Source organism: Octodon degus, unplaced genomic scaffold (genome assembly GCF_000260255.1).
Source record: "Octodon degus isolate 3935 unplaced genomic scaffold, OctDeg1.0 scaffold00054, whole genome shotgun sequence".
NCBI lineage: Eukaryota > Metazoa > Chordata > Mammalia > Rodentia > Octodontidae > Octodon > Octodon degus.
Genome location: NW_004524630.1, coordinates 12,201,924 through 12,227,297, shown reverse-complemented (window position 1 = coordinate 12,227,297; position 25,374 = coordinate 12,201,924). Strand labels below are relative to the sequence as shown.

At 37.2% G+C, this 25,374-nt stretch overlaps 1 protein-coding gene across 1 annotated transcript in view; it reads left to right on the top strand.

The window, feature by feature from the left end:
• Wnk1 (WNK lysine deficient protein kinase 1) overlaps positions 1-25,374 on the top strand; it is a 170,733-nt gene that overhangs the window by 130,410 nt on the left and 14,949 nt on the right. Inside the window, exons 11-25 of the mRNA XM_023717693.1 lie at positions 872-955; positions 7,436-7,582; positions 9,269-9,727; positions 10,922-11,200; positions 11,896-11,993; positions 12,076-12,238; positions 13,650-13,766; positions 14,195-14,368; positions 14,543-14,600; positions 14,726-14,851; positions 15,369-16,804; positions 18,881-18,964; positions 20,622-20,705; positions 21,292-21,352; positions 24,566-24,627. Of these exons, the coding sequence (XP_023573461.1) occupies positions 872-955; positions 7,436-7,582; positions 9,269-9,727; positions 10,922-11,200; positions 11,896-11,993; positions 12,076-12,238; positions 13,650-13,766; positions 14,195-14,368; positions 14,543-14,600; positions 14,726-14,851; positions 15,369-16,804; positions 18,881-18,964; positions 20,622-20,705; positions 21,292-21,352; positions 24,566-24,627 (3,432 nt within the window). The remainder of the gene's footprint in view (positions 1-871; positions 956-7,435; positions 7,583-9,268; positions 9,728-10,921; positions 11,201-11,895; positions 11,994-12,075; positions 12,239-13,649; positions 13,767-14,194; positions 14,369-14,542; positions 14,601-14,725; positions 14,852-15,368; positions 16,805-18,880; positions 18,965-20,621; positions 20,706-21,291; positions 21,353-24,565; positions 24,628-25,374) is intronic.

The following is a 25,374-nucleotide window of genomic DNA, read 5'->3' as shown; positions in this document are numbered from 1 at the left end:
TGAACTGCATAACAAGACCCTGTCTCAAAAAATAAAAAATAAAAATAAATTGAAATGGAATAACAAAGGTATTACCCTTTTGTTTCTTTAACCTACCTAGATATATAATCCTTTATTTGTTTCTCATTTTCTCACTTATTTTAATTTAGACTTTTGGAATAATTGGAACATTTGATCAGGGTTTCTCAAACACAATAGGATTGGCATTCAGGTTTGGATAATTCTTTGCCATGAGCAAGGCTCTTTTGTGCATTGCAGGATTTGAGCAGCATCCCTTGGTTTCTGAATACCAGATGCTAGTAACAGCCATTGCTCCCAGTTTTCTGACATCTGAAAATGGCTCTAGATAATGACACATGTTCCATGGGTGAAACCATTAATGTAGGTACTAGTCAGTTGATTATAATAGATCTTAGACATTTTTATTAAAACTTACTATGGCACTACAGGAAGTAGCAAAAAAAACCAAGTTAGCATTATCAAATGTCTTTTTTAAAATTAATTGTTCAGATTAAACATTCTTTTACATTAATAGTCTTACCACTTTTTCCCTGGTTATTACACTTCCAATAACAGTTTTATTATGAATCTGACTATCCAGCTAAAGTTATACCCTGAGCATCAGTGGTAAGTTAGATTTGAATTATCAGTGGTTTTCTTATCGAATGGAATTAGAAATTTTCTAAGGTATGATTCTACTCTAAATTTTTCTTATAAAAGATACCCCAGAAGCCTCTCCATACATACTTAATCAAGCTGATGTTTCATTTTGATCAGGCAAACTTCTCAGCAGTTTTTATTACAAGCCTGACCTATGTATACCGTACCTTAGGCCTTCTCTAATTTGTTGTGTTCACTTGTTTTCATCCAGGCACAGGGGCCGAGCCAGAGCCAGCCATCCTCCAGTAACTTAGCAGGGGTTCCATCTTCCCAGTCTGTCCAACATCCTCAGCAGGTGAGAACAATGCATTACTATATTTTATGATTAGTAATTTTGACCAAAATACTGTTTTATATTTTTTGTGAGTTAGATTCCTGATATAAATGGCTTCCTAAGTTTTTGAAAGGGAAATTAAGAAGCATAATGAGTTTTTTGTTCATTTTAGAAAATCTTATGTGTTCAGTGCACTTTTGAATGATGTAGTAGATATATGTTAAAATTTTAATATAGAGAGCCCTTCCTGGCTCAAGAAGTTTATATTTGTATCCTGTGGAAAAGTTATTAGAATTCTAGTTAGTTGATTACAATCTACCACAGTGACAATAAAGACCCTAAGGCATATTTGTAGTTATGGGGCGCCAAAACATCCTGAGTCCAGCCACAATGACGGCTATCCAAAACAAAGCCCTTGACCCAGGTTTTATTAATTTGTAAGGAAGTGGCTTGAAGAAAAAGGGAATGGCTTGAGGATGAATGATGGAGTATGAGAATGGCAGGAAGTAGATGAGTGCTGTGAGCTGGGCTAGGTAGGAGGCCCAAAATCACCTCTGCGGTATGCAGAGAAAAGGATCTGCAGGAAGAGTAATCTGTGTAACACAATTGAGGTAGGGTCTAATGTTTTGGGCTCGGTGCTTCAGCTCTGATATGTAATCTTTCAAGCCCTTGGAAGTCATAGCCTCTCAATCTCAGCCAGCAGCGTGGAACATTTGCTCTTCATTCTGCCTCATCCCAGCTTACACAGGGAAACAACGTTACAAGGAAATAGTGTCTGTCACCTTCAAAGACTATGTACATCAGCATCTCAGCTGGACAGAAGTGCATTGCTCTAAGCCAATTAAAGAAATAAGGAAAAGTCCTAGCCAATTTCCATGTAATCAATATGTGGAAATAGGGTTAGATTCCACCAAAAATGGAGATAATTGTTCTTTCAATGACAGTCACCTACCTGCTGGTCCTCCACGTTTTAAAAGAATCATTGTTACTGATACAAATTATCTGCCTTTTTAACTGATTATGCACATAAGAAAGACATCAGTTTCTACTTATGTTTATGACTTGTCTACATATGAGCACTTTATCATTTTTTTCATTGCCTGAGTTTAATCCTAAATTCTTTGTAAATTATTTCTACTATTTGGGATGTAGTACCAGATTGTATGCTACAAGGTATTGAATGAAAGGCTTAAGGACAACTACTGCCAAAAGACTGGAAGCAAATTTTTCATTTGCGTGGTCTGCTCGAAAAAATACAAGAAACTCAAGAGATTAATGTTGATTCTTATATATGTGGCCAAACTGGTCATTTTAAAGTTAAATATAGTTTCTTACTGATATTAGGTAACAGTAATAATTTGCAAAGAAATAATGTTTTTCCATAATTGAGTATTTATTAACTATTTCAAACAATTTCTATACTACCAGTATAATAACAAATCTCAAGAGTTTTGGTGGTACACTCCTATCATTGAGGCTGCTCAGGATGCTGAAGCTGAAGGATCACAAGTTCACAGCCAGGCTGGGCAACTTATTAGCATGACAATGTCTTGAATTTTTTAAATTTTAAAAAAGGATAGGGATACAGCTTAGTGCGCCTTGGGCTCAATACTGCCCTCAGATAGTTACAGTTATAGGGGCTGGGGAGATGGCTCAGTAGAATAGACACTTCCCTGGCAAGCACAAGGGCCTGAGTTCAATCCCTGGATCCTTCCAAAAAAAATAAATAAAATTACGGTGTATACTGTATCTTAATATTGTGCTAAAAATAACTGTCTTCAACTGGGAAACTTTTGGTCATAAGCAAGGCTGTGAGCTATCCTTATAAGTTATTCTTTTCTGTAAGAGTACCAGTAGAACAACAGTGGCAAACCTATGGCATGTGTGCGATAGCAGGCTGTTTGTGTCATCGAAAGCCTGAAGGTTCTTCATCACTGCTGTAAAATCTTCAGGTATTCTTTTTCTATGCAGCTGAGGAGCATATATGTTTTATGTGAAGCAGCCATGTCCAACAGATGATACATAGTGAAAACAGCTTGAACTTATTTCATGAAGTAAATTTCTGCAAATCCTAAGCTAGGCTGCTGTGTGAAACCATACCTCTTAGCTGCCATGGTGTCGATTAGCATAAGCAGGTCTTCATGCTTTTTTGTCCTACCCAGAAGTGTCATTGACATAGATACCTACCTATCATTTACTGTAAGCAAAGAGCAAGGAAATACATTCTGCAGTCCTTTAGTCTTACTCCCTCCATCCAAAACTAAACTGATGTTTTTTTTCTTTCTGATTTCCAGTACTGTGGATTAATCAAGATGGGCTAGGTACTGGCTGCTCTCAGTGAACCTAAATAATGTAGTAAACATATATGTATGTTTCCGCAAAACAAATAAGGAGAGTAGCTAATATATACAATGTGCAAGGCAGTTTACCTGTTTTTATTTAGTCCCTATGAAAATCCTATAATATAGTGTCATTATTTCCATTTTATTAATGGGAAGCTGAGACCTAGAGAAGTTTGAGCAACTTACCCTAAACCTATATTGTGGCTTATAAAAAAGTAAAGTAAAAAGACCTTAAATAGTCTGACTACATGGCAAGCGCAAGAGCCTGAGTTCAATTCCCGGTTCCACCAAACAAACAAAAAAAGTCAGACAATAGTCTGACTACAGCTCAAAGTTTAACTTCTACCCAATTATGTGCCAAAGGGAAAGAAATTAACATCTCCTGAGTAGAAGGGAGTTATTGGAAGACTTTATATGTAAGTGATGATATATTAGACATTGATTGTAAGTTAGATTCAGATGAAAAAATAAAGAATTATTCCAGGCCTAAAGGGGGAAAGAGCAAAGGTGAAAGACTCAAAAGATTAAAAAAAAGTAAGGGACATAGGTCAGGGATACAGCTCAGTGGCACAGTGTCTGGCTGGCAAGTTTGATTCCCTGTTCCAAAAAAAAAAAAAAAAAAAGGTATGGAAACAGATATGCATTTACTTTGGTATAAAATATGAAGATATATAAAGATGTAAGTTCAAGAAAGAGTTAATAAGAATCCAACTTTTGATGTGAGCATGATTATAAACTGATGAGACTGGGAAAGAATAGGGATTTTATGATTATTGAATCACCTAATACAGTATTATGTGGGATATTTTCCCTTTATATTTATTTCTTAGAAGAAAATTTCCATGTATTCAAATCTTTATACTCTTATATTACAGAAATCTCATTGTCCTTTATTTTGAACAGCCATCAAAATGTTAATGACATCAAATAAAACAAAGTCCCTACTCTTAGAGATATGGCTTCACTAATCCATATGCGTGCATGTATGTGTGGGTGTGTGTATCCCCTTCTCCTTTCTCCTCCCTTTTTGGACAGGGCCGTACTGTATAGTTCAGGCTGGCCTTAAACTTGTAACAATCCACCTGCCTCAGCTCCCTGAGTGCTAAGATTATAGGTGTGTGCCACCATGTTTCGATCTGTATATGGTTACAGATAATTTGTTTAAAGATCCTTTTAAGAAGTTATACAAACTTTACATAAATATATACTTACAAAATAGATGAAAAAAAGTCCACCTAAACTTATAATGCCCAAACAGATACTTACCACTTCAAATTCTACATCAGGACAACTTAAAGGGAAAGTGCTTTGTTATGCTGGGAAACTGCCAGAGCACCCATAGAGGGAAAATAAAAATGTTGGTGTCTTACATTTAAAGAGTTCCAGGGAAGGGGAACAGTGTTTTTGAATTAATACATTTTATGTAACTGATCTAATTAAGTAAAAAAATAATGAAAGAGATAATTGTACATATTCACATTCCTTAATGTTCAAATGTGTTTATGTTGGCAGAAAAATGTCTGGTTTTTAGTTCCTCCTTTTCAATGGGAAAATAAGGTAAGGGTCTGATATTCAGAGTTAGCATTAACATGTGTTATCTTCATTTTGGGGGAAAGCTTTTATATAGTTCAACAGTCATTCATTCCTGAATGGTAAAGTAAGAATATACTATCAGGAATAATTAAACAGGACTGGGGAGATAGCTCGGTGGTCTAAGCACCTGCCTGGCAAGTGCCAGTTCCAAGTTAGATCCTGGGTACCGCACGCTGTGCCTGCCCAAGAAATCTCAGGCACACCATGCTGGGAATGATGGCACCTGCCTATAATCCCAGCACTGGGGAAGCTGAGGCAGGAGGATCACTAGCAGTCCAAACTGTGTAGCGAGGCCCTAATGGTGGTCCCACACTTATTGCAGAGGTTACCTTCCAGACACCCACTCAATAAGTGAAAATCAGTGAAGTAGCAAAGTTATATTTTAGCATTTATGTATATATCTTAAGGCTTTATAAGCCCTTCCCACACTTATAAACCTTTTCCACACTTTTAAAAACACTGCTACTATTCTTAATCATTTTCTAAACTTGTAAATTTATGTGATTTTAACAATATATGGGGCTGGGGAGATGGCTCAGTGGAATAAGCGCTTCCCTGACAAGCGCAAGGGTCTGAGTTCAATCCCTGGTTCCGCAAAAAAAAAAAAAACCAATATATGTATACTGTATGGTACTGCAAAATCCTACAATATAGAAAAAAATCCACAATAAATAATATAGATTGGGGTTGGAGAGATAGCTCAGTAGAATAAGCACTTGCCTGGCAAGCGCAAGGGCCTGAGTTCAATCCCCAGTTCTGCCAAAAAAAAAAAAAAATTAATATAGATTAATATTTTCTGAAAACCTGCAAAATAGTGAGTCCGCGAAAGTCGAACCACAAAATAGCAAGGGGGCTACTATATCAACAAAATATAAGACAAAATAAAATAATAAATTAAAATTAAGAAGAATCTTAAATCCAAGACACACATTAGGGTGAGTATATATGTGATAAAGACAAGATAAATAACTTGTCTTTATACAAGCAGTAACCAATTTGTTGTATGTATGTACCAGGACACAAATAAAATGCTATTAGAGCATTATTTTAAATAGGAAAAAAAAATTCAAAAAACCAAATGTTCTTTATTTGCAGATTACTGTTTATGAGATGGGTGTGTTTTTGTTTTATTTGTTTCAATAACAATATACCTGTGTATACAATACACCACTAATACCTAGAGAGAAATCCATAAAGGTGATGTACCAAGCCATGAATAGGATTAGGGTGTTTTTTGTTTTGTTTTGTTTGTTTTTTATTAATATTGAGAAACAAATAGCCATGAGACAGTTTCAAAACAGATTAGTAGGACAGTTACAATAATTAATACATTGCGTATTGTTGTCTTCGTTGTAGTTAGTCAATAGTACAAGATGCAGACATGATATCCTGTCCAGACACTATTAGTACAAATCTTTCTTCTCATTGAGTTAAGAGAAAGTAACTGTATATCTATCCTATTTTGTATATACAGATACAAGATGGTCCTTCATTTATATCCCCCTTTTTTGTTTAGTTTTGTCAGAGATGGGTATTCCATTTCCATTTAAATATTGTAGGTGTATAAATTCAGCAAAATAATCCAATATAGTCCAATAGTCCATTAGGGTATTTTAATTTAACTTTATAATTAGAAATACAGATTAAAAATGTATAAGCAGGTGTTAGTATGTATTTAAAGAGAAAAAACTAAATTAGTTATAATTATTGGAGTCTTGAAAATCATCTATAAGGTTCAGAATTTTGTTAGGGAAAAGAGGGGCTTCAATATTCGAGTGGTACTCCTATTTTATTTGCTTGATTTATTACAAAGTTTAGTATTTGGGTGTAATTGCATGTCAGTACTTATCTTAATTTCCAGATGTCATTTCTTTTATCCCACTTTGAATAGATTGATAGTGTTATTTTGAAAAAAATTTCATTTTTCTAGTAAACAAGCAATCTTACTGTGCAGTAACATGCAGTGTTATTACAGTTATTAAGCAGTAAAGCTAAAATTTGAAACTATTTGTTCAAAGCTCAATACTTTTCTTGCTGTTTTGTAGCTATAAAAGTAATTGTAAGGAAGTTGTTTGGACATGCTATCTAAATATCTCTCACAGGCCTGCTGTTGGGTGAGGGTGATTTTGGGTAAAGGACTAGTGGGGACTCAAGTTTTGGAACAGCGTTTAATTGTAATATAGCATCATAAAGAATGCTAAAGGAAAACATACGGAGGGAACATGAGTTTTCTCTGGTATTTGCACAGAGAACATTTAGAGGAAAACAGATATGTAAGGGAAATTAATGAATTTGCATTTCTAAATTACTAAAATTACCACTATTTACAAATATTGAAGGCTTTATTTAATTATATTCCTTAGAAACATTCTGTTAGTGCTTTGAAATAAAAGTGAATCATGAGCCATACATGGTGGTGAATGCCCATAGGCCAGCTGCTGAGGAGGCTGAGGCAGCAGAACAGATTGAGCCCAGGAGATTGGAGCCAGCTTGGACAATATAGTGAGACCCAACTCAAAAGCAAAAGAACAAAAACAACTGAATCATTATGTTTTATTCTTAGCAGCAGGGAGTACAGCAGACAGCCCTTCCTCAACAGACAATACAGTATTCTCTTACACAGACAGCAATCTCCAGTGAGGCCACTACTACACAGCCAGTGAGTCATCCTCAAGCTCCACAGGTCTTGCCTCAGGCATCAGCAGGAAAACAGGTAAACTCTTGCTATCTGAAAAAATGCTAAAAGGAATCTCCATGTAACTTTTCCTTTCTTATAGATAAACTTCTACTCTTCTAATAATGAAATAGTTATTGAACTTGGTTAATCTCACAAAATATAAAAATTTTTTCATTTGTACATATGTATCATTTAATGTAAATGAAGACATAATGACATCAATGACAACCTAAAAATATTTTACTTTTAGGGTTATCAGTATAAAATAGGTATTACAATTAATGGGTTAAATAATGTTGCTTTGGTACCTGAACCCACAGGTCACAGTTCTCTGGAAGTGGTTAATTGTATAATGTTGTAGGTTTGCAATTATGCATTATTTTCATGTAGATTTCTTTTGTTTCTTCTCTCATTGTAAACTGACAGTCAAACTGTCAAATTCCTTATGTGGGATAGGTTTTTGTTTGTTTGTTTGTTTGTTTGTTTAAGTAGTTCTAATCACTTGAAACGTACCATGCAGGAAGTATGCTTTTTTGAATGACCTCTTTTCAGTTTTATCTGTGGGCCTCACTGTGATTGCACGTGCACAGTGTGTTGTTACTGTTATATTTCATCATACGTTAAATACTATTGCCTGTGAAGTGCACTGTTATGTTGTGAACCAATGAGTATACACTGACACATGATCAATTATAAGAAATATTCCAGTTTCTCAAATGTTCAAGTGACAGGGATGACTTTGTCACAGAATTCATGGTATACATTATACACCTGCTTTTAGAGAGCTGTGTTAAACCTAAGAATTGTAGATGTAATAAGGATGAGTCCTACTGAAATGAAGAAATTTCATAGGTCCTGCTTTACCTTGGTCTTAACCATCCAGCAGAAAAGTATAAAAATGAAATATAAGAAGTAAAGCCATGCTGTTATGTTGAGCTCTAGGGGACTCAGGTCAACAATTTCTGACATTGCCAGTCAAGCGGAAGACCTAATACTATTATGGGCTACTGGACTCTTTTAGAATATTTTGCTGAGTTTACACACCTATAACATTCAAATAATAGAACTTAACAAAAAAAGGGGATACAGATGAATGTCCATTTTATATCTGTGTATTCAGAGTGGTTAGGATAGATATATAGTTACATTCTCTTAATGAATAGAGGGATTTGTTCTAATGGTGTTTGTAAATAGGATATCATGTCCACATCTTGTACGGCAATTAACCACTAGGAAGAATGTATGCAATGTGTGAATTATTGAAACTGTCCTACCAATTTGATTTGAAACTGTCTCATTGCTATTTGTTTATCAATAAAATTATGGGGGAAAAAAAAGAAATTTCATTTGAATTTCATTAACCACTGGAATAGCAGTCACAGTTTTAGTGACAACAAATATGCCAGTGGATTATGGTATATGAAGTGCATGCCAAGAAAGCTTTGAAAAACAGCAACAACAACAGTTGCCTATGGAGAGGACTTATTTTTATTGTCAGTGATGAAACATTAGCAGTTTTTGACAGTGCAAGGTTTAGAGCAGAAGCCAGTTTACTAGTCTTTTTCTCCTGCTGTCCTTTCCCTATTCTTAATGTGGCATATTAACTTACACTAATATATGTAGGGTTTTGTTTGTTTCCTTCCTTTTAGCTCAAACTTAATTCTTGCTTTGGCAGCCTTGCTTTTAAAAAAAAGTCTGTTTTGTTTTTCTTTACTTTCCCAGCTTCCAGTTTCCCAGCCAGTACCAACTGTCCAAGGCGAACCTCAGATCTCAATTGCGACACAACCCTCAGTTGTTCCAGTCCACTCTGGTGCTCATTTTCTCCCTATGGGACAGCCACTTCCCACTTCTTTACTCCCACAGTACTCTGCTTCTCAGATTTCCATATCAACTCCTCATGTGTCTACGGCTCAAACAGGTTTTTCATCCCTTCCTGTCACAATGGCAGGTGGCATTAATCAGCCTCTGCTCACCTTGGCTTCATCTGCTACATCAGCTACAATCCCAGGGGCATCAACTGTGGTTCCTAGTCAGCTTCCAACTCTTCTGCAGCCTGTGACTCAGCTGCCAAGTCAGGTTCACCCGCAGCTCCTGCCATCAGCAGTTCAGTCCATGGGAATACCAGCTAACCTTGGACAAGCTGCTGAGGTTCCACTTCCCTCTGGAGATGTTCTCTACCAGGTATTGTTTTGACTAGCAAAAAAAGAGGGCATTAGAGAGTCAGACTATCAAGAACTTGAAAACCTAGCAGCTGAGTATCAGATTAACAACCAAAATTGCTGATCTCAATTAGAGAAGCTAACACAGTAAAATTCTGAGAAAAGATAAAGTGATGATATATGATAACTCATCCATTTTTCTTGAGATGCAACTTAAGAGAAAATGATACTTTGCATATTCATTGTAAACTGACAGAATCCTAAATATAGTTAATAACAGTACATTAGGCTGCTTCTTTTTTTTTTTTTTTTTTTTGGTGGAACCCGGGGACTGAACTCTTTCACTTGCCAGGGAAGCACTTATTCTACTGAGCCATCTCCCCGGCCCCCAGGCTGCATTTTTATATGTAGGTGACATGCATAAAGTAGGCAATACAGTATCAACAAAACTTCAGGGTTTAGGTTTAGAAGATGAGCTTTTTTTTGGTGGGGGGTATTTTAGGGAAGGGTCTACAGGGTATTCAGATTCAGGATCTCACTACTAGATTGAATTCATAGTGATCTGCCTCCCAAGAGCTGAGATTACAGGCATGCACTACCCAGCCCAGTCTCAATTGCCATCTCAGCGCACCCCAGAGGCAGGGCTGGCACGGCAGGCCCAGGGATTAAATCCCTGGCCCCTATGCCTGCTTGCAGGTGCTTTAATCCACTGAGCTATTCAGCTGGCCCTAAGAAGATGAGCATTTTGTAATAAGACTAGAATGGACTTACACCTACATTCTTCATGTAAGATTAGCTAGAAAGTAGATTCCTTTCTAGAAGGAATTAAGTCTATCAGTCCCACACAATCTTCAAACTGGGCATAGGTACATATTTGTAATCTGAGCACTCAGGGAGCTGAAGCAGAACACTTTCAAGTTCAAAGGCAGACTGGACTACATAGTAACACCATCTCATGCCCCCCAGTCCTTTCCAAAAGAAAATCTCCAGGGAGGAAGGGAGCAAAAACTAGCAAGTACAGGTATGATTATTGAGTACTGTCCCCAGATTGGAATTAACCTACCATTTCAAGAATAATCTTTAAGTGTTCTTTATTCTATTAGTAAGAGAATATTCTTTGCTAAGCTCCCCCACCCCTGCCTTTTGGCACATCTTGCTGATTTGCTAATTTGATCGCCCAACCTGCACTAACTCACCTTCCTCATCTCTGTCACAGGGCTTTCCTCCTCGACTGCCACCACAATACCCAGGAGATTCAAATATTGCTCCCTCTTCCAACATAGCTTCTGTTTGCATCCATTCTACAGTTCTATCCCCTCCTATGCCAACAGAAGCATTGGCTACACCAGCTTACTTTCCTACTGTGGTGCAGCCTTACGTGGAATCAAATCTTTTGGTTCCTGTGGGCGGTGTAGGAGGACAGGTTCAAGTGTCCCAACCAGCAGCGAGTTTAGCACAACCCCCCACTACATCCTCCCAGCAAGCAGTTCTAGAGGTAAATTAAACTGTTGCATGTTTTATATGAAACATACATAAATGGGATAAAAATGTAAAATGACAGGAGAAATGTAGGCTCCCTGGTTTAGAACTCATTTAAAACTGTGTCAAACTAACTTCTGAATGACTTTTTCTTCCAGCAGAATGAAATGCCAATGTGGGGCCCTTGTTGCCACTGGCTGTTCTGTTGGGAAGTGAGTGTGCCTTGGAGATGGATCCTATTAGCACTTCACTTCTCTAGCTAGTACTTTAGCCATTATTCTTATCCTTCCACAAACTCTTGCCATTGGTAGTCATAAGAGTATCAGCCTGATGTGCTCTCAGCAGTCATTGTTGCCATACTAGGAGAAAGATCTGAGTTCATCTTTGCACTTTGCTCTGCCTACCCTGTTGCACACTTCTGGTAAGATGCTGGCTGCATGGCAAGTTGTTAGTTTCCCACTGCCTAGCACTTAGGTTGGCTGATCTCACACCATGCAGTCTCACAAAATAGCTTTAGAAACTTCTTTTGGAATTTTAAGATCACTGTCTATAGATGCTTAATATTGAAATTTACTAGTGAGTAAATTTACTGCTTCTAGGTCTTGAGGGAGGGATACAAAGGGGAAAAATGGTAAAGGGAGCTTATTGGGATATTAAATGATGAATACAATATATTATCCCCAAGATTTGAATTATTCTTTCCATTTACAGAGTACTCAGGGAGTCTCTCAGGTTGCTCCCCACGAGCCACTTCCAGCAGCACAGCCACAGCCTACCCAGCCTGTCACTTTGGTTTCCTCTATAGACAGGTATGTAAGTAGGATGGTATGAAACTTCAAAATAGCAGACCTTTACACTGTATATTGTAAACGGAACTTCTTTTATCCAAAGTGCACATTCGGACGTTGCTTCAGGTATGAGTGATGGCAATGAGAATGCCCCATCATCCAGTGGGAGGCATGAAGGGAGAACAGCAAAGCGGCATTATCGAAAATCTGTAAGAAGTCGCTCTCGTCATGAAAAGACTACACGCCCAAAATTAAGAATTTTAAATGTAAGTAGTGTTGATTTTTGCCCTCTGTAATGTTAAAGAAATTTGGCACTCCAGAGAATTTTAAAGACTGTCAAAGCCAATCCAAGCATTTTATAAAATAAAGATATCTTTATGTTTTACGTAATTGATGGGGCACTGTTCTCTTTTAATCTGCATGGGGGCCCAGTTAATTGAGTATCACATTTTTCATGTGGGGGAAAAACTGAAAATACAATTCATCAAGCAGTAATAGGGTCAGTAATTAATATCATTTAATAATTCTTAAGTCTTAAGCAAATAGATCAAAATTTAGATAGGATCCTTTGATTACCTGAATGATATTTTTAAATTCCATAATTCTTTGGTGAGTCACCATTACCTTTTGGTTGTTTGTTTATGGTTTAACTTGTTTGAGACAGAATCTTGCTTATGTAGCCCAGACTAGCCTCCAAGAAATGGTAATCTTCCTGCCTCAGTGTCTCTATAGGCATGTACCACCATACCTGGCAGTATTTACCTTTTAGAAAAAGAATAGTTTGTAGAAAAAAAGACTACATTCCATTTAGACTCTAGTGGAAGATAAATACATAGCTGAGAAGTAGATTTCATTTCTTATGATTTTTTGGTACCTGTAATCAAACTCAAGACCGTGAGCTTGCCAGGCAGGCGCTTAGACCACTGAGCTATCTCCCCTGCCTTTTCATAGGGTCTTTATGGATTCTTTTGTTATTGGGAGTTTTTTTGCTATCAGTTTGGTATTTATTTATTTATTTATTCCTGGAACTGGGGATTGAACTCAGACCCTTGCGCTTGCCAGGGAAGCACTTATTCTACTGAGCCATCTCCCTGACCCTTCTATCAGTTTAAAAGAGTATTAATGTACTATTAGTGCTGGAGGGAACAGTGATGACACTACTACTTCAGACTTTGTCTCAGTTACCTTTCTTTGGTTGCTGGGACAAAATTCGCAAAATTAAGGAAACACCCAAAGGAAAAGTTTGTTTAGCTCACAGTTAGTGGCGGTTTCAATCCATACTCAGCTGGCTCCAAGGCAGACTGGCATGTGGCAGAGAGCAGCAGTTCATGGCAGTGAAAAACAGCGAAACAGCAAGAGCAAATGGGAGGAACAGCGGCAGCAATGACTACAGAGAGCAAGTCTTCCTTATGTTGCATTTAGGTTAACTGCCTCAGGGTGGGTGTAGCGCTCACACTTATAGTCCCAGCTGTACTCAGACCCATAATCCCAGCATTGGATCCTGAATTAATCACAAACTCTAGAACCCTGCTCCAGTGACTACATGAGGCTTTGGGTGAACACATAGATACAAATCATAACAAATTTTGCGTAATAACCTGAGTAACTTTTGTCAAATTCAGTGATAAAGCTAAAGATACTCTTTTGAAATGAAATATTTTCTCTTTCTCTTTTTAGGTTTCAAATAAAGGAGACCGGGTAGTAGAATGTCAATTAGAGACTCATAATCGGAAAATGGTTACATTCAAGTTTGACCTAGATGGTGACAACCCTGAGGAGATAGCAACAATTATGGTAGGTTACATTTGGAGTTACAGTTTTGCTCTAGTACTTGATCTGAATATCCATTTACCTAGGTAGCTGTCCATGTTTTGTGACCCATGTTTATCTAGGCAAGTATGTCTTTATTCTAGTATGACTATAATGAGAACAGCCAGTCCCGAGATGTTTTTTGTCTAGGATGTATCTAAGTGTTGAAGTTCTTAAAAATGTTAAGAGTTGGGGCTGGGGAAATGGCTCAGTGGAATAAGCACTTCCCTGGAAAGTGCAAGGACCTGAGTTCAATCCCCGGCTCCACAAAAAAAAAAAAAAAAGAGTTAAGAGCTGACTTAAATACCAATAAATAATAGAGTAGACGTGCAGGTAGACTAGAAGTTACAAAAGCGATAGATGGATGACTTAAATCTTAACACACCATGCTAATCATCACATTTCTTTAATAGGTGAACAATGACTTTATTCTAGCAATAGAGAGAGAGTCTTTTGTGGATCAAGTACGGGAAATTATTGAAAAAGCTGATGAAATGCTGAGTGAAGATGTCAGTGTGGAGCCAGAGGGTGATCAGGGACTGGAGAGTCTCCAGGGAAAGGATGAATATGGCCTTTCAGGTTCCCAGGTAGGCTCACCATTCACATAGTAAAGCTTTGGTTTTTCTTTTGAACTATTTATGTAGTGCTAAATTTACCATGCAAAATATGTACTGATCACACATTACATCTGTGACAGAGAACAAGCACTCAGGTTCTCTTCACATGTGATGATGTGCCTTAATTACTTTTGTTTTTTGCAGAAATTGGAAGGAGAATTCAAACAACCAATACCTGCATCTTCCATGCCACAGCAAATAGGTGAATTTCTTTCTTTCCTTGCTTTTAACCTTTAAGTTTTGTGCACCAGCAATGAAACCACGTGTGTGCTGTTACCAGTACATGTGATAGTGGTACAGTTAAGTGGTTTCCTTCCTTTTGTCTAGGTGTTCCCCCTGCTAGTTCTTTAACTCAAGTCGTTCATTCAGCTGGAAGGAGATTTATAGTAAGTCCTGTGCCAGAAGGTCGGTTACGAGAATCCAGAGTTTTCACCAGTGAAATACCAGATACAGGTAAAGACTGATTCTGCCATATTTACATAAATCCTATAGCAGCTCTAACTAACAGATGCAGAGGAAGGAAATAGATAAATAGGGTTAGAGGAAATGTCAGCTGTACTAGCTATAATGAAGTAGATACTGTAGTATGTATTTATTGCTGAATTTAGAACCACACACATTTTCAGGTTACTCCATGTTTGTTTGTTTGTTTTCCAAAAATACTCATACAAATTGACTTATTTAATCAAACTACTATTTGACTTTGCTGTTTTAGAGCCAGTTGTTTCCTTGGGAAATTTTTAAACCTTGTTGCTATATGGCATTGTTAGCAGTCTAGTAATAGGTTATTACAAAAATCTTAAGTCTAGGGGTTGGGGAGATGGCTCAGTAGAATAGGTGCTTGCCTGGCAAGCGCAAGGGCCTGAGTTCAATCCCCAGTTCCGCAAAAAAAAAAAAAAAAAAAAAAAAAAAATCTTAAGTCTGTCTAGTTTAAATGGGTTGATTCATACATGCTTGCTTTTCTTTGCAGTTGCTGCCTCCACATCTCAGGGCCCTGGAATGAATTTATCTCACTCTGCCTCATCCCTCAGTCTCCAGCAGGCATTTTCTGAACTTAAACGCACTCAGATGACTGAAGGACCCAGTACAGCACCCCCAAACTTTAGTCAAACAGGACCAACATTTTCTCCTTTCTTTGGTAGTGCTGCTGGAGGCCCTCCAACCACTACAGCACCCACATCTTCAGTGTCAGTCCCTATAACAAGCAGCCCTCATAATGGCATTTCCACATCAGTAATACCGCCTGAGGTTATAGTGCCCACTGAAAAGGGGGTTGCTGGAGTTGTCACCGGCACAAGTGCAGTAACTTCAAGTGGTCTTTCTGAACCACCTGTGTCTGAGTCGCCAGTACCCTCTAGTGTGGTGTCAAGCACTGCTGTCCCTACAGTTGTCTCGGTGCCTGCAGCATCCCAGCCGGTTCAGGCTTCCACATCTGGGAGCACTGTTCCTAGTGTAGGCACTTTTCCTTCTGTAACAGTTTCAACGACTTCAGCCTCTGTCTTAAGCGGTACACCTGCCTCAGGTGCCAAGCCTCCAACTGTTTTATCTCAGCAGGCAGTAGGTAGTACTGCGGGGGTAGCCTCAGTTTCTGCTACCACTCCACTCACAAGCATCCTTTCACAACCGTCTCTTCAGCTCAGCAGCAGCACCTCTGCTTCTGCTCCAGCTGAAACAGTAGTGGTTAGTGCACACTCATTAGACAAAACACTTGATAGCAGTACAGCTGGGTTGGCATTGCCCTTCTCTGCACCATCTTCTTCCTCCCCTGGAACAGGAGTGGCTAGTTCTACTTCTCAGCCTGGTGGACTGCATCCTTTGACCATCCCACCAGTTGTAGCATCTACGCCTGTCCTTCCCCAGGCAGCAGTTCCTGCTTCTGTACCTTTATTACCTCAAGTCCCTAGTATCCCACCCTTGGTCCAACCTATTTCCAGTGTGCCAGCTGTACAGCAGACACTCATTCATAGTCAGCCCCAGCCAGCCTTGCTTCTCAACCAGCCCCATACCCACTGTCCAGAAATAGATACTGATACCCAGCCCAAAGCTCCTGGGATTGATGACATAAAAACTCTAGAGGAAAAGCTGCGGTCTCTCTTTAGCGAACACAGCTCCTCTGGAACTCAGCATGCCTCTGTCTCACTAGAAACATCACTAGTAGTAGAGACCACTGTCACACCAGGCATCCCAACCACTGCTATCGCACCAAGCAAACTCATGACTTCCACTACAAGTACTTGCTTACCACCAACCAATTTACCATTAGGAACAACTGGTTTGTCAGTTATACCAGTGGTCACACCTGGGCAAGTTTCTACCCCAGGGAGCTGTGTTTCAGCCACAGTCAGCACAGCATCAGGAGTGAAACCCGGAGCTGCTCCCTCAAAACCACCTTTAACCAAGGCTCCGGTAAGATTATTTCAAAATAATTAGGTTAATATGGGCACTCCTTTTTTTTCCACCTAATTGCATTCTTCAAATCAGCCTTGGAAGTAATATAATAATAAATATACTCGATGTTAAATTGATGGTAATTTTAGAATTTATGTGTCTTGGGCCGGTGAGATAGCTCAGCGGACTAAGTGCCTGCTTAGCCAAGCACAGGGACCAGGGTTTGATCCCTGGTACCACATTGCCATGCCAGCCCTTCCCCTGGGCCAGCAGAGCCAGCCACCAAAACTGGGCATGGTGACACATGCCTGTAATCCCAGCACTGGGGAGGCTAAAAACAGGAGGACCACAAGTCTGAGCTGCATAGTGAGACCCTGCACAAAATACATTTAAAAATGAATTTATGTATCTTGAACACAAGATTTTTCTTTTTTTAAGCTATGGCAGATGTTAGGGGTTAATATTGCAGTTTCCTAAGAATATGTAATTTTCATGTCAAATACAGGCATTTCCTTAAAATTGGGATAAATCAAAGAAATCTTTACCCTAGAAGAAAGCTAAAAGCATCTGTTGACACAATATCCATAGTAACAGTAGTTCACCACATATTTCACCTGAAAATGAAGCACATTTTCTGCTTTTGATAGATTCTGCACATGCACAGTTTGCTATTTTTAAATTATTGAAAGTACTATAGAGATACAGAAAATTATCTAATTTTAGGATGAAATAACTAGACTGTTTCTAATTCTGCTGTGTTGGATATCTTCTCGTTTTGCTCTCTTCAACTTCTCTAATCTCCAAAACTAACAAGTCCTTATTATATCTACCGATTTATATGGTTTACCTGTTTTTGCATTATTGTTTTCACAGTCGGGTAATATAGACGTTTCTCAACTTTAAGTAGGTTAAGTCTCTATGGACTCATCCTGAAATATAAAATTGCAGAAGTCAAAAATGCATTTATTACACTTAATCTAATTGAACATTGTAACTTAGCAACACTGAACACAGTAGGGTATCAGTTGTCTTTGTGACAGTGACTGACAAAGCTGTGGCTTGCTGTCACTGTCCAGCATCATAAAAGATATACCATATTTTATTTGCTGGAGAGTAGATAAAAATTAAAAATTTTATAGTGGTTCATTCCCTATAATCCCAGCACTCTAGGAGGCTAAGGCAGAATGATCTTAAGTCTAATCCCTGTCCAGGCAACTGAGCAACCTAGTGAGAACTTGTCTTTAAAAAGACAAAAAAAGGGGCTGGGAATGTAGCTCAGTACAGAGGTGGGAGAGTCACTTGAGCCCAGTTATTGAAATAAGCCCTTTCTTCAGAATAACCTTCCCCCAACCTAATTTTTTTCTTAATTTTATAAACAGCTTCCTATTAAGTTTATTACCTGTTTTGCAACATCATAAAATCAATTTTTAAGTTGAGCCATAAGTCAGAGACCATTAAAATAGAGTTATTACTCAAAAAGAAAATTACTTTGTATTACCAGATTTTTTGTCTTTTTTTGTCAGACCTATCCTTTGGTTATTTCTGATCCAACCTTTGTTTTCTTAGAATTGTCTTTTCTTCTCAAAAGCCTGATGATTTTATATCAAATAAATGGCTCAAAAATATTTAGACTGGCCAGGTGTCATAGTGCACATTTGTAATACCAGGGCTCTTGGGAGGCTGAGGCAGGAGCAACTTAGTGGACTAGCAAGACTCTGCCTCAAAATAAAAAGGATGGTAGATATACGTAAGTGTATAAGCCCTACATAGAATTCACAATAGTGCCCCATCCCCAAAAGCCTGGGCTTTGCCTATAATGTGCATATAGACTATCCTTTTTCTCTTCCCTAGGGAATAACCTTTTACTCTGTGTTATTCATTTCATTGGTATTTCATAATAGCCCATAGAATAATACCATTGGTTATAATGTTCTTTACTGAGGACCTACCAGAGTGTAACCTATATGATAATACAATTTAACTAGATAACATTTTATTCCTAGGCTTCTCCATTCAAATTAGTTGATGTGCTCTTTAGCAATATAGTATTTTATTAATGTCTCATGGACTTAAATTTCCCTCCATTGTCCATAGGTGCTGTCAGTGGGTACTGAACTTTCTGCTAGTACTCTATCCAGTGAGCACCTGCCACTTTTTCCTGGACCTTCACTAACTCAGGTGCCCCAAGATAAGGCAGATTTCTTTCTATGCCCTTACTTTCTTTTACAATACTTGTCTGAATTCTCCATTGCATGATTTTGGCTTCTGGATCCTTTTTCACATGTACTCAGTAACACCTTTCTTTTAAGAAACAGTGTAGCTAATGTCACAGACATGACTTAAATAAAATAAGAAGCTTCATACTTCTTTTGTTTAGAATATTGATTTAGAAAACATTGATAATTAGAATTAATCAGAGGAACTGAGACCTGCAATGTGAACTTGAGACTCCTTTCTCATACTCCTAGAGTGCAGTGGTAGTCAGAACTACCTGCTTAAATTATCCTTTTCTTGCCCTGTCCCATTACCAACATACATAATTGAAGACATATAGAAAAATACTTGTTGTGAATCCATGGTACCCATAAAAAAGCTTCTGACATAGGACAAGCTAATAAATTTTGTAACTAAGTCAGGAATTCATTTTGGAATCACATAAAAAAAAAAAAAAGATGACAGATTGCCTACTCAGGAAGCCTAGTACAGCCTTCTTTGATCTGATTTTCATTAAAATACAATAAAAGAACTTGCTATAGTATATATGCTTTAAGAAACAAACCCATTCTACCAACCATGAGTTTTTGAAGTCCAGTGTGAAATCTAAATTCAGAGTTTGAACATTCAAGAGCTGGGCCAAGTGGTATGCATCTGTACCTCCAGCACTTGGAAGCTGAGGCAAGAGGATTACTTAAGCCTAGGAGCGTAAGGGCAGCCTGGGCAACATAGTGAAACCTCATTTCAAATCAAAACAAACCCAAAAAGCATTCAAATTCCTAAGAAGGTTTAAAATATAATGAAAAATATTAAGGGTAAGAGTAAGTAGATAATGCTTATGGAATAAGGATTTTTTTTTTTTTTTTTCTCAGAATTCCTTCAGGGCAAGTTTGGCAGGCTTGAGTTGTGGGGATCGAACCACAGCAACCTGAGCCTGACTGCTTTGTTGAAGCAGCCACTTAAAGAACTGAGCTAAGGGGCAGGCCCCGGTAATGCTTATATATGTGAGGAAAAGCATAAGTAAAGCTATGTGAGAATATGTAAGAATGGGTTGATAGAAGCCAGGGTAGAATAGAGACCAACAAAGGTAGCGTATGACACTGAGTTGTGTGGCACTGTCCAGACTCCTTTGCTGCCATCTGTAGGATAGAACGGTACATCATATAATCTGAGGAGAGTAATGTTACTTGATTGTGACAAAACCTATTATTTCTATCCCTTATCATAGGGATCGGTCCCAGAAAGTTATATAAAACTGAGAAATAAAATAGGGAACCTGGGTGCATTTGATCTACCAATAGATCTTGATGTATTTTTCAGAATATATTTTAAAACAGAAGACAAATTTTCTGTCACTTTGAATAATATCAAGTATAACTAAGACTATGAAGCTTCAAATCACAACATTGTGGCTAGAATACCCTATGGCTTGTTAGAACTGGCATATAATCTTGAGACACAGATTATCAAAGCTTTATACTAAATTTTAATGTATTATAGTCAGTGAAAACATGTTACATCGTAATCTGTAGCATAAAATATATGTCCTGTTTAAATTGCCTATATGTAGTAGCTCTGAAGATGCCAAAGAATTTATATCTACTGTAACTTTTCTGCTCAGTCTCAGCAACCTCTAGAAGATCTTGATGCTCAATTGAAGCGAACACTTAGTCCAGAGACTATTACAGTGACCTCTGCCAGTGGTGTAAGTGTTTTAAAACCTTGATAGACTCTAACCCAAATCTGTTGTATTTCTGAAGCACAAAGTGTAACCTTATAGAAAAGATTTTAAAAGATCCTATTTTTGTCATACATCTAGTTAGTTTTTATCACAGGTTAATCCTGTGGAGTTTTTATTTGTGCTTTGGAGGAGGCTAAACTCTGAGACAGAAATGGTTTGTTTTGATTTTGAGTTTTGCTTTAGACAGGATCTTGCTATATAGTTTAGACTGCCCTTGAGCTCATGGTGATCCTTCTGCCTCAGCCTCCTAAGTGCTGGGATTATAGGCATGCGCCACCACACCCAGCAAGACAACAGTGTTTTGATTAAACTAATTTCTGTGAATCCCTGTTATGTTCTTAAGTATTCTATGAGAAAAAGCAATAAAGGATAAGATTCAAAATTCTTGCTAAAATAAGATACCTTTCTTTACATTGGACTTTTTAGGTTATAAAAGAAACTCCCCTCACATACACTCATTTTCTCCCATTTTTCAGAAAGATCAGAGTAAAAGGAACAGGGTAAAATGACTAATGCTAAAGATTTTGTGGTGTGTGTATGTGTTTTACAGCCTGTGTCCGTGGTGGCTCCAACAGCAGCTACAGAAGCAGGAGCACAGCTTCAGAAGGATGGTGAGAAGCATCCTCCTTTTATATTACTGCTTCCCAGTCTACATGTAATTGATATAGTTTCAAAGGTGTAGTCTCAAAAATGTTGATACATTTGAAACTGTTGTAACAAAGAACATTTTTTGTGTTTCATGACTGAGGACAATTTATGCTAATATCTAATGCATGAAATAGCACATTAGTAAGTAGTATTGGAGAGAACTATTATATATGTGATAATGGTAGTTTCTTAGTTTAAGACCTTTTGTTATTACCTAGGCAAGATCTTTCCTATAAGAAATTAGAAAGTGCTGGCATATTTATACGTCAGTTTACTGGTACACTCTTCTATAACAATACATAGATACATAGAGAGAAAGATCAGGTTGGAAAGCCTGGACATTTTATTTATTTGTGTAGAGATCCAAATGCAAGATTTTAATTTAATCAGTTTGATATTTTTCTTTTCAAAACAATTACTCTGAGTTGACTCTCATTTTAAAATATATAACCTTCCAAATCAGTGGAATATACTAGAAAATCTAGAAATGGACAAAATAAAGGAAAATGGGGATCATGAAAGCATCATATTATAGATCCTAAATATATGCAATAAAATTGATAAATTTTACCACCAAATAAAATGGAATGTAAACCTATGAAAAAGGTAACCTTTTAAATCAGTGAGAGGATATTTCAGTAGTATGGTATAACTGAATAAAGGCAAAGGTGGTTCAGTATCTTAGACCAAAGTAAATTCCAGCTGTTTCGTAGATAAGAATTTATAAAAATTGTACTGTAAGAAAACGTAAGAAATGTTTCCCCTTTTTCCAGTAGACAAAGGCATTTACAAGCCTATTAACGGCAAGATAAGTATTTCAGGTTTTTCCGGTCATACAGTATCATATCCTACAAGCTAAAATGGACAATACAAACAAAAATCAGTTTGGTGTATTCTAGTAAAATTTGTTTATAAAAATAAATAGCTGCATTTGGTCCTTTGATCACCCCTTTCTAATTCCTGACATAGAAGAAAGTATAAAGTTTAATATTCAGAGCAAACAATAATAGATGTAAAATCTATTAAATAAAAAGAAACTGCCATTCATTACAAAAATAAGTGAAAAACTGGAGAAATAAATACGTATTTGTGGTCTGGGGATGTAGCTCAGCAGTATTAAGTGCCTGCCTGGCAAGCACAAGGTCCCAAGTTCAATCCCCAGAACTACAAAATATATATATTTTGGGATGAGATGGGATGTATGTGTGTTCATATAACAGAAGGACTTATTTTGCTAATGTTTCTAAAATTCATCTTAGAATAACAGGTAATCAAAACATATATGAAAAATTAGACAATGCTTAACTTCCTTAATGGAAACAGAAATGCAAAGTAAATCAACAAGTGACAGCATTTCTTACCTCTTATTGGTAAATTCATAATTTTAATAGCCACTTGTGATTTGGTAAAGCTTCTTGGGATCAATTTAGTAATATCTATGAAAAATTTATTTATATAGTATGTTTGTGATTTGTAGTCACTATCAGTGAGTACATACATGGTACACGTACATGACACGTCTTAGTTCTGTGTCCTCTCTCCCTCCTCTCCTTCCCTCCATCTCTTAGTCTCCTGCCCATTTTCAATAGATCTTTCTCCCTGTTGGCCTTCTATCTTTTGCTTTGCTTTTTACTTATACTTAAGGATGTTTTCCTATGAGAAAAACCATATGATTCTTAAGTTTGTGTGACTCAAGATTTATACTTCTTTAAACTGAGTTGTATTCCATTGTATATGAATGCCACATTATCTTTATTCATTCTTCTGTTGGTGGGCATATGGGCTGCTTCCAAGACTTAGTTTATGAATTGTGCTGTTATAAACATAGGAATGCATATATCAGTGCAATACCGTATCTAACTGTACTTAAAAGCCGAATAGCTGGGTCAAGTGGAATTTCTAGTTTTCCCCTTTTGAGCAGTCTCCACACTGATTTCCTATAGTGGTTCTTCTAGTTTAAATTTCCACCAATGACAGTATGGAAAGGTTTCTTTTTCCTCACAGCCTCACCAGCATTTGTTATTACTTGATTTCTGTTTCTTTTCTTCCCCCCTGAGGTTTACCTACTTTATTTTCCAACAGGTTGTTTTTGTGTTTATATAGTATTTAGATCTTTGGTCCATTTTTATTTTAGTACATGTTGATATCCGGGTCTAGCCTCAATCTTCTTATGTGTAGCAGATTTTCTCAGCACCATGCGCTAAGTGAAGAAGCTACGTTTCCTCCAATGTGTTTTTGGCCCCTTTGTCAGATCGGGTGGCAGAATATGTCTGCAGTTGCTGCTGCATCCTCTGTTCTGTTCCATTGATTCATTTGTACCAGGACTGTGGTAGTTTATTATTTTTGGTGTTCGGGGTTTTTTTTTTTTTAAGTCACTGTGGCTTGGTAATGTAACTTGAACTTTTTGATCCAGTCTGCCGATCTATATCTCGTGTCCATATTCTCGTCACTTTACCCTTCTTATTTTGTCAGTGGTTTAGTTGAAAATGAAGGGGCCGGGGAAATAGCTCAGTAGGGCCTGAGTTCAGTCCCCGGTTCTGCAATAAAAAAGAAAATGATTCTGCATTTGCATCTTTAGTTTATAGATCTGTGAGAAACTGCTTATTATAGCACTTTTAAAATATTAAGAAATTCTGGATAATTTAAATGGCCATCAGTAGAAGCTTTGGTTAAAATATAGTTCATTGAAAAAATATACTTGGGCCGGGAAGATGGCTCAGTGGAATAAGCGTTTCCCTGGCAAGCGCAAGGGCCTGAGTTCAATCCCCGGTTCTGCAAAAAAAGAAAATATATACTTGGTATATAGTTAAAATGTAACATTTGCAACTACTGAAAAGAAGTAGAATGATCTCTAAGATAATATATAAAAATATAGATCAGTATTCTGGTAGGTATATAAAATTATCTGCTGATTGTGCCTATAATATCTCCAGAAAAAAAAAAAATCAAATGATTTGTTCCTTGGAACTGAGGATCTAAATATCTTTAAAGTTGCTCAGAGCTACTTATCAGTAACCCTGAAAACTACTGTCTTTAAGTACTCCACTGCAAAAGTAAATTTAACTGGTTTTCATTTAAAAATGAAGCTTTAATATGTATTTCTGTCCAGAGGAAAAAGAAGCTAACTAAAAAGGGGATGCTAGTTTATTTTCCTCATATATATGTATCTGTTTCAGTCTCTCAAGGCACAGAAGTAACCAGTTCAGGAGCTGGTGTTTTAAAAATGGGACGATTTCAGGTAAGGCAGTCATTTTCTTGGCCTTGATTTCCTCTTTGAGAGAAGTTGTATATATAATAAAATTGGTACCTATGTAGGACATAATTGCCAATCTAATAATATTTCTTTTATACAGCACTTGATAACTCTCGTTTTTCTCTTCTTAAAAATAAGACATGCTAATTAAAGAAAATATAGAACAGTAGGTACACGTACTTCCTTCCTATTCATCCCCCAGGAATACTTGTTCTCTGTAAAATTGGCCACTGCCTTTCTACATCTAAATAATATTTGTTGTCTTTATAGATAAAAATATATATTCTACATATAGAATAGTTTTCTTAGAATTATCATAAGTGGTAGTATTAAATCAGCATCAATGATATATACTAGCTTAATCTCCCACCTGGTCCAACAAGTGAGCAATTTCTAGAGTTCAAGGAGCTTTGCAAATGTTTTTTAGCCAGCTCTCATAACAGCTTTCAAATTGTTTTTATTATAGCCCTTGGAACTTGGGAGAGTAGATAAGAGGTTCTGGAAGTTTATAGCTGTATCTGTGCTGTTCATAATACATACCAAACAAGGACAAGGATCTGGATCCTTGTTTTAGTGACCATTAGTTGTAGCAGTTCTTAAAACTCACCTGGCAGTTTAACATTTCTTACATATAATATATTCATAGGCAACCTTCAAGATTTTAGAACCTGTATATTTTTTTTAATATTTATTTTTATTTATTACATTTATTTATTGTGTGTGTGTGTGTGT